The 15594-nt window shown below is 41.2% G+C and overlaps 1 protein-coding gene and 1 long non-coding RNA gene across 2 annotated transcripts; both read right to left on the bottom strand.

The window, feature by feature from the left end:
* Positions 1-574: 574 nt before the first annotated feature.
* On the bottom strand, positions 575-4883 carry LOC145877519 (NLR family CARD domain-containing protein 3-like). Its single transcript, XM_082973142.1, has 6 exons — positions 4577-4883; positions 3868-3984; positions 3453-3537; positions 3221-3332; positions 1034-2804; positions 575-764 (listed from the first exon to the last, which is right to left on the bottom strand). The coding sequence occupies exons 1-6, from the start codon at positions 4642-4644 to the stop codon at positions 575-577; spliced, it is 2343 nt and encodes a 780-aa protein (XP_082829268.1). The 5' UTR covers positions 4645-4883.
* A 577-nt stretch (positions 4884-5460) lies between these two features.
* Positions 5461-14829, bottom strand: LOC145877495 (uncharacterized). The gene is made up of 3 exons (XR_014391797.1): positions 14268-14829; positions 12695-12839; positions 5461-5571 (listed from the first exon to the last, which is right to left on the bottom strand). It is a non-coding gene; the product is annotated as an uncharacterized LOC145877495 (long non-coding RNA).
* Between the last annotated feature and the right edge of the window lie 765 nt (positions 14830-15594).

Genomic DNA, 15594 nt, shown 5'->3' with positions numbered 1-15594 from the left:
GTCATCATTTACGATTCATTCATGATTATTCATAATCATGGTAGTATCCATGTGAATGTAGAAGTGTTCAGAAACATCTTAGATTCTTACTGACAATACAAGTGAAGTGACTCCAAAATGACAGGACATTATTCAACATTCAGTTTCTATTAGGGAAAACATAATCCAATACAAAACCAAAACAACCTGCAAATGCATTCAACAAGTTTGTAGAATCACAAGCTTGATGTAATCACTGCAGGCATGGAATATGGGACCAAATACTAAACTTATGACTACTTTATACAATATAAGTGAATTTGTCCAAATAATTAAGACTTCTTCAAATGAGAGAACTATATACAGAAAGTGCTTTCATTTCTAAACGGTAAAATACATGTATAAATACCTTTAAATTAAAGGTGAAATGTTCTACTGTCGCCTAGTATGAAACATTCTATCTCAAATCCAAAATGCTGGAGCATAGCACCAAATGTAAAACTGTAAGCTTCACTGTCCAAACACATATGGTGTGGACTATGTGTGCCTGGTAAACACATGTGGATCTGGTGAACAGTTATCACGTGTTGACCAACTACAGGAATACTAACCTCAGAGTCTCCAGTTTACAGTGGGGATTCCCCAGTCCATCAGAGAGCAGCTTCACTCCTGAATCCTTCAGGTCATTGTTACTCAGATCCAGCTCTCTCAGGTGTGAGGGGTTTGACCTCAGAGCTGAGACCAGAGAAGCACAGCCTTCCTCTGTGACCCCACAGCCTGACAGCCTGACAAAGAGATCATCATGACTTCACAAACACACTGTTAATTTAATGAGTAGTGTAGAAGGACAATGGCAGATGCACTTGGTTTATTCTCTCAAACAACAAGATGTATCTTCTGCCTGCTAGAATTGTATGGTCATAATGTTATATAAATGTGAAAATCAATGCATTTTTTCTATATAATATTATATACATATTATAATACATATTTTTCTCTAAACTGAATATTTCTTCCTGATGATTAGTTCTTATATGTCATTTTATGTACTCACAGAGCAGCTCTGGAGGCTTTGACCACTGGCAGCAGCCTCAGAAGACCTTCCTCTGATCTGGAGTATTTCTTCAGGTCAAACACATCCAGCTCCTTTTCTGAAGTCAGCAACACAAAGACCAGAGCTGACCACTGTGCAGGTAACAGTTTGGGTTTTGAGAGACTTCCTAAACTCAGGTAGCTTTGGATCTCCTCCACTAGAGAATGGTCATTCAGTTCATTCAGACAGTGGAACAAATTGATGCTCCTCTCTGGAGAGGGATTCTCCCTGATCTTCTCCTTGATGTACTTGACTGTTTCTTCATGGCTCTGTGAGCTGCTTCTTGTCTTTGTCATTAGACCTCGTAAGTGCTTCTGATTGGACTCCATTGAGAGGCCCAGAAGGAAGCGGAGGAAAAGGTCCAGGTTTCCTGTCTCACTTTGTAAGGCTTTATCCACAGCACTCTTGTAGACAGTAACTTCAGGCTCGTCTTTTGTTTTCAGTTCGTCCATTAGATTCTCATTGTTGTTGATGAATGAGAGGAACACATATACAGCAGCCAGAAACTCCTGAATGCTCAGATGAACAAAGCAGTACACCTTGTTCTGGTACAGCCCAATTTCCTCTCTAAAGAGCTGTGTGCACAATCCTGAGTACACTGAGGCTTCACTGACATCAATGCCAGCCTCTTTCAGGTCTTCTTCATAGAAAATCAGATTGCCATTCACAAGCTGTTGAAAAGCCAGTTTTCCCAGTGACAGAATTCTCTCTTTATTCCAGTGTGGACCTGTCTCTTCTTTCCCGAGATACTTTTCATTCTTCTGTTTGGTATGAAACACCACAAGGTGTGTGTACATCTCAGTCAGAGTCTTGGGCATCTCTTCTCTCTTATGCTTCAGCATGTGTTCAAGGACTATTGCAGAAATCCAACAGAAGACTGGAATGTGGCACATGATGTGGAGGCTCCTTGATGTCTTTATGTGTATGATGATTCTTCTGGCCAGGTCCTCATCACTAAATCTCTTTCTGAAGTACTCCTCCTTCTGTGGGTCATTGAACCCTCGTACCTCTGTCACCTGGTCAACACACACTGAAGGGATCTTATTGGCAGCTGCAGGTCGGGTAGTTATCCAGAGGAGAGCAGAGGGAAGCAGATTTCCCTTGATTAGATTTGTCAGCAGAACATCCACTGAGGTTGACTCTGTGACATCACAACAGATCTTGTTCTTCTGGAAGTCTAGGGGCAGTCGGCACTCATCCAGACCATCAAAGATGAACAGAACTTTGTACTTGTTGTAGATGGAGATTCTTGATTGTTTGGTTTCCATTGAGAAGTGATTGAGAAGTTCAATCAAAGTGTGTTTGTCCTCTTTCATCAAATTCAGCTCCCGAAAAGGGAATGAAAATACAAATTGGACATCCTGATTTGCTTTTCCTTCAGCCCAGTCCAGAATGAACTTCTGCACAGAGACTGTTTTTCCAATGCCGGCGACTCCCTTTGTCAGCACAGTTCTGATAAGTTTGTCTTGTCCAGTTAAGGGTTTGAAGATGTCGTTACATTTGATTGCAGTCTCTGGTCTTGCTTGTTTCCTGGTTGTTGTCTCAATCTGTCTCAGCTCATGTTCATTATTGACCTCTCCTGTTCCACCCTCTGTGACGTAGAGCTCTGTGTAGATGTTATTGAGAAGTGTTGGGTTTCCTTGTTTAGCGATCCCCTCAAATACAAATTGAAACTTCTTCTTTAGATTAGATTTGAGTTCACGTTGCCAAATCACAGCAAGCTCATCTGAATCTAGAAATAACACAGAGGATATTAATATTACATCTGATTAAATGTCAACAGTATTGCAGGACTGTTATAAAGTTTTAAATTATAATCATTTATTCTCTAAACTGACAGTATAAATGTATAAATGTTTTCATAATGCATTACAGACTGGTGTGACTGATTATATTATTATTGATGGTATTATTAATTATTAATGGTCTCTCTCTCTCTCTCTCTCTCTCTCTCCCTCTCTCAATCTCTCTCTCCCTCTCCTCTGCCTAATTTAATCAACACATCCCTGCTGCTACTTGATGGGGTCACTAGGTGTTATGTTAAGGCTGCTACAATATCATTGAGTTACACAGCTACTTTAGCTGTACTTTAGCTACAGTTTTTAAATGTTATAAAACAGCATTCAACATGAGGCAGACAGCTCTTACTTTTCTCCAGTGTGTCAGCAAGCTCCTTCTGGTTCATTTTCCTCAGGACGTGCAGTGTGATCTTCAGAGCCCCCTCTCTGGCACTGCTCTCCTGCTTCTCATCTTCAAGCAACTGAAGTAAATAAGTTAAGCAAGAGAAGAAATGCTTTCTCATTAACACACTGATGAATGATTGACAGATCAACTTTACTTGAGGTAAACAAAAACAAATGTACATAACAGGACCACATACACTGAATATGGAGGCCAGGTCTGTTTGATGACTCTGGGACGACTGACCACTGAGAATCTCTGACTCTGATCTCTCCTGTTGGTTTCTGTGGACAAAACATGAGATTACATCTCCTCATCAAGGGATTACACACACACACACACACACACACACACACACACACACACACACACACACACACACACACACACACACACACACACACACACACACACACACACACACACACACACACACACACACACATACAGGGACGGAACATTGTGTTTGTTTAATATCGTTTTAGGACTTTGAAATTAAAGGATTAGCATATGGATTATGAAAACAACAAAAATAAATGGGAAAATGGGAGATGAGAAATGACTAGAGACAGTGTTGTTTAACTCACTGATCATGACCCATGAGTTCTTCTTACCTTTGTTCAGTACAAAAGTCTTCCTCTCTAAAGTTTCTAGGAGGACCCATAGACCGGTCACTCTTCATGGACACACAGCTGGGAACAGGGGAGGCTGGTCTCTCCTGCTTGATTGGACTTAAACACAACACAGACAAACATTACATCTCTCATCTACTCTGATCTCAGATGGGTAAACATAAGAAGACTTTCAGACAGACAGAGAGACAGATAGAGAGACAGAGAGACACAGAGACACAGTGACACAGAGACAGATAGAGAGACAGAGAGACACAGAGACACAGTGACACAGAGACAGACACACAGACATAGAGACAGATAGAGACAGTGAGACACAAATACAGAGAGACACAGAGACAGACACAGCGACAGAGACAGAGAGACAAACACAGATGGACAGAGACAGACAGACAGACAGACAGACAGACAGACAGACAGACAGACAGACAGACAGACAGACAGACAGACAGACAGACAGACAGACAGACAGACAGACAGACAGACAGACAGACAGACAGACAGACAGACAGACAGACAGACACAGGGAGGGAATGTTGTGTTTGTTTAATATTGTTTTAGGACTATGAAATGGACAAAAGGATTAGCCTATGGATTATGAAAACAACAAAAATAATGGGAAAATGGGAGGAGAAATGACTAGAGAGAGTGTTGTTTAACTCACTGACCATGACCCATGAGTTCTTCTTACCTTTGTTCAGTACAAAAGTCTTCCTCTCTAAAGTTTCTAGGAGGATCCATAGACCAGTCACTCTTCATGGACACACAGCTGGGAACAGGGGAGGCTGGTCTCTCCTCCTTGATTGGTCTTCAACACAACAGAGACAAACATTACATCTCTCATCTACTCTGAACTCAGATGGGGAAACATAAGAAGAGCTCGGGATCAGACAGACAGACAGACAGACAGACAGACAGACAGACAGACAGACAGACAGACAGACAGACAGACAGACAGACAGACAGACAGACAGACAGACAGACAGACAGACAGACAGAAACAGACACACAGACAGAGACAGACACAGAGAGACAGAGAGACAAACACAGACACAGAGACAGTGAGACAGACAGACAGACACACAGACAGAGAGAGACACACAGACAGACAGCGAAAGACACACAGACAGACACAGACAGACACAGACAGACAGTGACAGACAGGCAGGCAGAGACACAGGTAACGAGACAGACAGAGACAGACACACAGACAGTGAAAGACAGCGAAAGACAGACAGACAGACAGACAGACAGACAGACAGACAGACAGACAGACAGACAGACAGACAGACAGACAGACAGACAGACAGACAGACAGACAGACAGACAGACAGACAGACAGACAGACAGACAGACAGACAGACAGACAGACAGACAGACAGACAGACAGACAGACAGAGGGAGGGGTGAATGTTGTGTTTGTTTAATATTGTTTTAGGACTATGAAATGGACAAAAGTATTAGCCTATTAATTATGAAAACAACAAAAAGAAATGGGAAAATGGGAGGAGAAATGACTAGAGACAGTGTTGTTTAACTCACTGACCATGACCCATGAGTTCTTCTTACCTTTGTTCAGTAGAAATGTCTCCCTTTCTAAAGTATAAAGGAGGATTCATAGACTGGTCACTCTTCATGGACACACAGCTGGGAACAGGGGAGGCTGGTCTCTCCTGCTTGATTGGTCTTCAACACAACAGAGACAAACATTACATCTCTCATCTACTCTGATCTCAGATGGGTAAACATAAGAAGACTTTCATTCTAAAACGCTATGTATCAATTCTCAGAAAAGTTGGTGAATTCGATTTTATTGCTTAAAGAAATTATCCAATAAATTGTGTTTTTTCTAATCATGGTATGGGGTTGTTCAATGACAGACATGACTTTGTTTATATTCTATCACTTGATGGTTTCATTTCAGAGAGACAAATGGTTTTTTTTGCAAAATGCTAGATTTATGCCTCACTGTCTAATGTGACCGACCGGCTCAATTTGGTAATTAACTATATTAACTAACTGTAGAGTGTTTTTGGTTTATGTCAGTTTAATTGTTTGTTATGCTATAAATGGTTATTTTATGGATGTAAGTGATAAAATTAACTAGAAGATTGTATATTTTGCAATTCTGAGTAATTACAACTTTAGTAAGGATTTACACATTATTCAGTAGTACTGCAGTTGCTACATAGTTCCAATAGATGGCAGCATAAGACCACAAATGACATTTCAGAAGATCAGTTTAGTTTTCTCCCTGGATACACCACCATTCTATTCCGAGGTTGTTTACTCACAATATCAGATATTAAGATGATTTTTTATAATGTATGTATACTGCGGTTGAAGTTCTGAGTAGTGATCATTTACCCGGGGTTCAATACCTGCTATAATCACTATTTATGTTGCTCTCCCAAAAACAACACAGCCCTAATATGAGATATATAGCTAACTAAAGTAATGAGTGACCATTTTAGAAAATCATGGGACAAATAGTCTTTGGTTGCATGCTATTTTATGTCAATCATATTGCTGCTTGTAGCCTATAACTGATGCTTTGTGGTCTTATGCTGCTGTTACGTACGCCTCTAGGAAGAGGGAACGCAACACCCTGCTACAACTCAACTCCCCGTGGAGGTAAAGAGGTATGGACTGTAGGTGGAGTGAAAGAGGTATGGGACTGTAGGTGGAGGGATAGAGGTATGGGACTGTAGGTGGAGGTAAAGAGGTATGGGACTGTAGGTGGAGGGATAGAGGTATGGGACTGTAGGTGGAGGTAAAGAGGTATGGGACTGTAGGTGGAGTGAAAGAGGTATGGACTGTAGGTGGAGGTAAAGAGGTATGGGACTGTAGGTGGAGTGAAAGAGGTATGGGACTGTAGGTGGAGGTAAAGAGGTATGGGACTGTAGGTGGAGGTAAAGAGGTATGGGACTGTAGGTGGAGTGAAAGAGGTATGGGACTGTAGGTGGAGGTAAAGAGGTATGGGACTGTAGGTGGAGTGATAGAGGTATGGGACTGTAGGTGGAGGTAAAGAGGTATGGGACTGTAGGTGGAGGTAAAGAGGTATGGGACTGTAGGTGGAGTGAAAGAGGTATGGGACTGTAGGTGGAGTGAAAGAGGTATGGGACTGTATGTGGAGGTAAAGAGGTATGGGACTGTAGGTGGAGTGAAAGAGGTATGGGACTGTAGGTGGAGTGAAAGAGGTATGGGACTGTAGGTGGAGGTAAAGAGGTATGGGACTGTAGGTGGAGTGAAAGAGGTATGGGACTGTATGTGGAGGTAAAGAGGTATGGGACTGTAGGTGGAGGTAAAGAGGTATGGGACTGTAGGTGGAGGTAAAGAGGTATGGACTGTAGGTGGAGGTAAAGAGGTATGGGACTGTAGGTGGAGTGAAAGAGGTATGGACTGTAGGTGGAGGTAAAGAGGTATGGGACTGTAGGTGGAGTGAAAGAGGTATGGGACTGTAGGTGGAGGTAAAGAGGTATGGGACTGTAGGTGGAGTGAAAGAGGTATGGGACTGTAGGTGGAGTGAAAGAGGTATGGGACTGTAGGTGGAGGTAAAGAGGTATGGGACTGTAGGTGGAGTGAAAGAGGTATGGGAATGTAGGTGGAGTGAAAGAGGTATGGGACTGTAGGTGGAGTGAAAGAGGTATGGGAATGTAGGTGGAGGTAAAGAGGTATGGGACTGTAGGTGGAGTGAAAGAGGTATGGGATTGTAGGTGCAAGTAAGGATGACAAAAGGCAGAGAATTACCGTTTACTGGGAATTTATTCCTTCACACGGTAAATTTGGGGAAAAGGGGTTGGACAGAACCAAAGCAAAGAAAGTAAATGTCAAAGCCCTCTCTCCTATCTTACCTGCCTACCCACTACTGACCTAACTTAGCACCACCTGGTGACCTACCCACTACTGACCTAACTTAGCACCACCTGGTGACCTACCCACTACTTACCTAACTTAGCACCACCTGGTGACCTACCCACTACTTACCTAACTTAGCACCACCTGGTGACCTACCCACTACTTACCTAACTTAGCACCACCTGGTGCGCTAACCAAAATACAGGGGATGGTCCGCCCAGGTCTTACCTAGTGTGCATAGACAGTAAATAGTATGGGTTATGTATGCCCGCAGGTCTCTTGCCTAAGCACTCCCTAGGTGCCTTCCCCTTCCCCCCTGGGAACAAAAACAGAATACTACAAACAATGTCAATAATTAAAATAAACTGTGTCCTATTGACACACACAGGACGTACCAATCAGCTCTCTCTCTCTCAGCAACAACCAACACAGGACATACCAACCAGCTCTCTCTCTCAGCAACAACCAACACAGGACGTACCAATCAGCTCTCTCTCTCTCAGCAACAACCAATACAGGACATACTAATCAGCTCTCTCTCTCAGCAACAACCAACACAGGACATACCAATCAGCTCTCTCTCTCAGCAACAACCAACACAGGACATACCAATCAGCTCTCTCTCTCAGCAACAACCAACACAGGACATACCAATCAGATCTCTCTCTCAGCAACAACCAACACAGGACATACCAATCAGCTCTCTCTCTCAGCAACAACCAACACAGGACGTACCAATCAGCTCTCTCTCTCAGCAACAACCAACACAAGACATACTAATCAGCTCTCTCTCTCAGCAACAACCAACACAGGACATACCAATCAGCTCTCTCTCTCAGCAACAACCAACACAGGACATACCAATCAGCTCTCTCTCTCTCAGCAACAACCAACACAGGACATACCAATCAGCTCTCTCTCTCTCAGCAACAACCAACACAGGACATACCAATCAGCTCTCTCTCTCAGCAACAACCAACACAGGACATACCAATTAGCTCTCTCAGCAACAACCAACACAGGACATACCAATCAGCTCTCTCTCTCAGCAACAACCAACACAGGACGTACCAATCAGCTCTCTCTCAGCAACAACCAACACAGGACATACCAATCAGCTCTCTCTCTCTCTCAGCAACAACCAACACAGGACATACCAATCAGTGTTCCATTCCATTCATTAGCTATGGGCTCGCACTAGTATTCCATTCCATTCATTAGCTATGGGCTGGCTCTAGTGTTCCATTCCATTCATTAGCTCTGGGTTGGCACTAGTGTTCCATTCCATTCATTAGCTCTGGGTTGGCACTAGTGTTCCATTCCATTCATTAGCTATGGGCTCGCACTAGTGTTCCATTCCATTCATTAGCTATGGGCTCGCACTAGTGTTCCATTCCATTCATTAGCTATGGGCTCGCACTAGTGTTCCATTCCATTCATTAGCTATGGGCTCGCACTAGTGTTCCATTCCATTCATTAGCTATGGGCTCTCACAAGTGTTCCATTCCATTCATTAGCTATGGGCTCGCACTAGTGTTCCATTCCATTCATTAGCTATGGGCTGGCACTAGTGTTCCATTCCATTCATTAGCTATGGGCTCGCACTAATGTTCCATTCCATTCATTAGCTATGGGCTCGTACTAGTGTTCCATTCCATTCATTAGCTATGGGCTCGCATTAGTGTTCCAGCTTAGCCAACGTTCTAAAGCTGTTTTTCAGCCTTGGGGGAATTTTGACTCGTTCTATTATCCAGCCAAACTTTAGTAAGGAATTTTCAAATTATTCAGTTGTACTGCAGTTGCTAAATAATTCCAATAGATGGCAGCATAAGACCACAAATGATATTTCATAATATTAGTTTAGTTCTCCGTGGATACACCACCTCTCCCCGCGCTTCTTTCTGTCCCTCTCTACACTGCTGATGCAAGAGGAAGGACTGAAAAAGCGATGATTCATGTTTATTATTACCTGTTTTTATGCTCATGTTTTACACTTCATTAATATAACGATTATCATTAAGCCTGAACCTTAATTCAGTCACCTCTGGTCTAGAAAAACGTATTTTCCCAGTACATTCATTCTCTAATTCATCAACCAGCATCGACCTGCTCTGCCTTCTCGCGCAAGCCAGGGGCATGTTGAGGTAAATTTAATTTAAAGGTAAAATGTTGAGGTAAATTTACTAACCGGGAGGGTTGAATTATGTCATTTATTGGTGGGCTGGAAGACGCACTCGTCTTTTCTGTTCCGAGGTTGTTTACTCCCAATATCAGATATTAAGATGATTTTTTTATAATGCATTTATACTAAGGTTTAGGTTCTGACTAGTGATAATTTACCCGGGGTTCAATACCTGCTATAGTCACTATTATGTTGCTCTCCCAAAAGCAACACAGGCCTAATACGAGATATATAGCTAACTAAAGTAATGAGTGACCATTTTAGAAAATCATGGGACATATAGTCTGTGGTTGCATGCTATTTTATGTCAATCATATTGCTGCATGTAACGTTAGCATATAACTGATGTTTCGTGGTCTTATGCTGCCATCTATTGAAAATATTTAGCAATTAAAAGTTATTACTTTACTTACAGACATTGGTGAGGCAGCTGAGAATAAAAAAAAATGGAATGTGTCCAGCCTACTTGAGACGCCCCAAAAATAATAGCCAAAAGATTGGTCATTGGACACAGAGGGGTTAAACATTAAAGTTACCGTCCATCTAATGAAGAGAGGAGAACCGGACAGAGGTAGCCAGCATCCGTCAACGAGAGAGGGAGGATAGGATAACTAGGATGCTGATGGTAGAGTAGCTAGCTAGCTTACCTAGCTGTACCGACTAGCTAGGATAACAAGGATGCTGCTGGTAGAGTAGCTAGCTAGCTAGCTTACCTAGCTGTACCGACTAGCTAGGATAACTAGGATGCTGCTGGTAGAGTAGCTAGCTAGCTTACCTAGCTGTACCGACTAGCTTGGATAACTAGGATGCTGTTGGTAGAGTAGCTAGCTAGCTTACCTAGCTGTACCGACTAGCTTGGATAACTAGGGTACTGCTGGTAGAGTAGCTAGCTTACCTAGCTGTACTGACTAACTAGGATAACTAGGATGCTGCTGGTAGAGTAGCTAGCTAGGATAACTAGGATGCTGCTGGTAGAGTAGCTAGCTAGCTTACCTAGCTGTACCGACTAGCTAGGATAACTAGGATGCTGCTGGTAGAGTAGCTAGCTAGCTTACCTAGCTGTACCGACTAGCTTGGATAACTAGCAGGTCGTTCATCTGTCTCAATGATGATGACGAATCAGGTGAACCACAAAATGAAACAAGGATAGAGAGTGAAAAGGATCTGGCTACACTCATACTGTCCCTGACCAAAAAGCAAATTGAACAATAAACTTCGCCGTTTCATCACTGTAACAAACTCAGTCATTATTCCCCAAGGTCACCTCAGCCCACTTTGCACATAACCGGACAATATGCTTGGCGCCACACCGGACGTGGATGCGGACGTTCTGTACGGGGACGCGGACAGTTCCAGAACGCGGACATGAGCAGTGCAACACAATCAACTAAACCCAGTCTTTACAGTGGGTTACATTAGTAATATTCATTTTTTATTATTATGTTAAACAAACATTCAACTTTTTTTATAACAATATTTTGAGATCTGGGCCCATATCCACAAAGCGTCTCAGAGTAGAAAATTGGTCGTATAAGTGCTGAGAAAAAATATATTTGACACTTATGGGTATAAATTAAAGCTATGCATGAAGTCTCTAGTCCCACCTAGTCGACAGATATTTAGGACACCTCGTGAGCTGTCCTAAGTAGTTAAGCTTTAACAGCAGGTGTCTTGATAATACTATAGAATAATGCAGCGAGTCAGTGGTTCCTGCTCCACATGTAAATGCTTTGTAGTAGTTAAAAATAATGTTTTATATTTCTATATGATCAATCCATAAATAATATATGTCTTGTGCTTTTGGCAATGATTTATGTATAATAATTATGTATAACAAGTGATTATTTTGTCTTCATTTTGGCAGATTAACTCATGTTTATTTCTGAAGATTAACTCAGGTTTTCGCCCAGCGGCTAAGGAGTTGGAGTGCGGCAGGAGTTGGACCTGTGGCCGAAAGGCGGCAGGTTCAAATCCTGGGCCGGGCGCTGGAAAAAACAGGCAGAATTGATCTGACCACTGGAGGGTTCACATCATCAAAACATTAACCTTTTGTTGATCAGAACTCGAGAAGTTCTTGTTCACTGAACCCAAAAATATATATAACTTTTTAGTGGTTCCATATAAGTGATAGAAGCTTTTTTGGTTCTATAAGGAACCTTCTTTTCTAAGAGTGTAAAATTAACACGTTTTTCTTTTGATTATTTAATTATCTACATCATGTTATTTCAAGTTCTCCCTTTGGAGAGCAACATCACGTTGTTAAAAAACAATCCTAAATTGGGCATGGCTATAAATTAGGCAAATTGAAGGCATCTCGGGCATAATCTGTGTTCGATGAAAATGAACATTGTATGCAACGTTGTAGGCAACATTATTGGCAAGGGACTTGATGCCCACTATGCCAAAGCTATTTAGAGTTGTTAAACGGGTGTGAAGAGTGTGTTGATATAATGGTAAAATTGTCAAAATTCTTATTGTAACAACGATCAGAATTGGTAAAGAAAATATGCATTCCATTATATTAGTCAATAATTAAGAGTAGGCAAAGTGGTCGTGTCATGTGAAAATTCTATCAAATGTCAAACATTGCAACGAGTACAGTCAGGGTGCCGTGGAACCCCTGCAGTACCTCCACAGACCCCGGATTGAGAACCCCTGATTTAGCAGATGCTCTTATCCAGAGAGATTTACAGTAACTGCATTCATCTTAAGATAGCTATTTATTTTGGAAATAAACTTAATAAATTATTCCTAAAATTGTTATCTCACCTCTTAGCTTTGGTGTCATGTCCCCCAGAGAGATGCATTTTATAGACAGGGACCCCCTCCTCTTTCTCCCCAGAGAGACTCATTTTAGAGGCAGGTCCCCCCTCCTCTCTCTCCCCAGAGAGACTCATTTTTAGAGCACTGTCCCCTAAACAGAGATCCAGCATGTTGGTTGTGTTTAACAAAGTGACAACTAGATCTTGACTGTCAATTGTTCTCATTTATTCATTATCTCTTTGAGAAATAAAACATTTACTAACAGACATAGAAACAGTCAGGTGATTTAATGCATCACATGAACATGTAGTTGTGACATTTCATCTCCATGGTAACTGTCAATAATAATAATAAGTCACTGTTAAGGTAGTTCTAGACAGTACAGCAACACAAGGCCATGTCTCACACTTATTTTTATTCATTAAAAGTAGGCTATTTATTGTCTTTCAATCTGTTCTTTTCTAAACTATCTGAGAATATAGACAGAAGGGCTAAAACGGACATGATTGATCTGAGGGGGAAATCATTGATCCATTCAGAAAGTTTATTTGCATCAAGTAAGATATTTTATATTATGTAAAGTAGTGGGTTGTTAGTGATATGTAGGTGTTATATTATGTAAAGTAGACTAGGTTATAATGTATAGTAGTGGTTGTTAGTGATATGTAGATGTTATATAATATAAAGTAGACTAGGTTATAATGTATAGTGATCTAAATGTTTAGAGGTCTAAACCTCGACTCTGGCTCCCGAGTGGCACAGTGGTCTAAGACACTGCATCTCAGTGCAAGAGATGTCACTGTAGTCCCTGGATTGAATCCAGGCAGCATCACATCTGGCTGTGGTTGGGAGTCCCATAGGGCAGCTCACAATTGGAACAGTGTCGTCCATGTTTGGCCGGGCTAGGCGGTCTTTGTGAATAAGAATTTGTTCTTAACTGACTTGCCTAGTCAAATATATCATAGATGACCAGTCTAAATCTGTTCAGATCAACATAATGTTATAGTCCTACCAGTAGCAGGACAGAGAATGTACTGTATATAACCTACATATCATAGATGACCAGTCTAAACCTGTTCAGATCAGTTCACATAATGTTATAGTCCTACCAGTAGCAGGACAGAGAATGTACTGTATATAACCTACATATCATAGATGACCTGTCTAAACCTGTTCAGATCAGTTCACATAATGTTATAGTCCTACCAGTAGCAGGACAGAGAATGTACTGTATATAACCTACATATCATAGATGACCAGTCTAAACCTGTTCAGATCAACATAATGTTATAGTCCTACCAGTAGCAGGACAGAGAATGTACTGTATATAACCTACATATCATAGATGACCAGTCTAAACCTGTTCAGATCAGTTCACAGAGATCATAGCTCAAACCTACTCTGATAATTGAATGTCTGACATAGACTAACCTTATAACAGTTTGTAGAAAGCCAAGACCAATGAGAGTTTGCCCATGTTTCCTACGTATCAACACATTTATCCAACTTCTAATGTTACCGAGAAATATGTTCCACAGTTTCAACAGCCGTTTTGTAACTGCGTAGACTACACACTTACTTTCACGTTCATATGAGGAAATCACAACACTTCTGACAGTCACTGGTGCAGCCATCTGTTTTCTTGCAGATGAAGTAGCTTTCACTGGCAACTCATTCTACCAGCCTAAACAACAGTAAATACAAGATGTCAAATAACAATGGTCAAAGGAGAATACATGGAGACAGGTATTTTGCTACAGATGTAGGATCTTAATTTGAGACAGTTTACTACAGCAGGAAAAGTATGTGGATTATAATTAACATTTTAAAGTGGAATGTGGAAATGACAAACTTCAGAAGACTTTTAAAACATCAAATACACTACAAGTTTTAGTTTTCCTGCAACAGGGTGATCAAATTCAGATCCTACATCTGTACAGAGATGATGTCTTTTGTTAAATAAGGCAGTTTGAGTTATTAGCAATGAAGTTGTAACTGTCAGCTGCTGTAAACCTACGTGATTGGATGTTATAGACCCCCATCTGAACAGTTTCTTCCCCGTGCTTATAGCTTTTAGCTCTATGCTCAGTCTACCTAGTTCAATATATTGTTGTATGTAAACTTTGTGCAAACTCCACTGCCTGTATTCTGTCTCTAAATGTTTTCTATCACTAGCAGCACCATGTCACCATGTTAAATAATGTGTACAGATGTAGGATCTTCCCAACTCTGAAATGTCATTTATTACATTTCACCCTGTTGATAAAGGCAACTAGAAGTCTAAACACAGAAGATAACTCTAAATCAACACTTACTGATATTATCCTAAAATCCTTTCACTCATTTTATTGTGTCTCTTTGTTCAACGAATGTCGGGTAGCCTATGCTATTAATATTGTAGGCAAACAGCGGGCAGGGAAGTGAATAGGCTTAACCCACATGGTGGGAATTGTTACATGGCTCACACTGTCCCAAATGCAATTTAAAAAAAAAAGCAAGTCTCAGACACCATTTCTGACACCAATGTAGTGATCAGCGGGGCAGGGAAGCAAACTCAGGATGCACATGTAAAAGGCCAACAACCTACGCATCGCGCCATTGGCACCAATTGGGTCACTTGGTTGGAATTGTGACGTGGCTCATATAGTGAGGATCACTACACTATAGAGGAACTATGATACAATTACATTATCATATGAAATGTAGAGGATCACTACACTATAGAGGACCTATGATACAATTACATTATCATATGAAATGTAGAGGATCACTAAACTATAGTGGAACTATGATACAATTACATTATCATCTGAAATGTAGAGGATCACTACACTATAGAGGAAATATGATACAATTACATTATCATATGAAATGTAGAGGATCACTACACTATAGAGGAACTATGA

Source organism: Salmo salar, chromosome 03, assembly GCF_965601325.2.
Source record: "Salmo salar chromosome 03, fSalSal1, whole genome shotgun sequence".
NCBI lineage: Eukaryota > Metazoa > Chordata > Actinopteri > Salmoniformes > Salmonidae > Salmo > Salmo salar.
The sequence above is the reverse complement of the archived record's forward strand: the minus strand, read 5'-3'. Positions and strand labels throughout refer to the sequence as shown.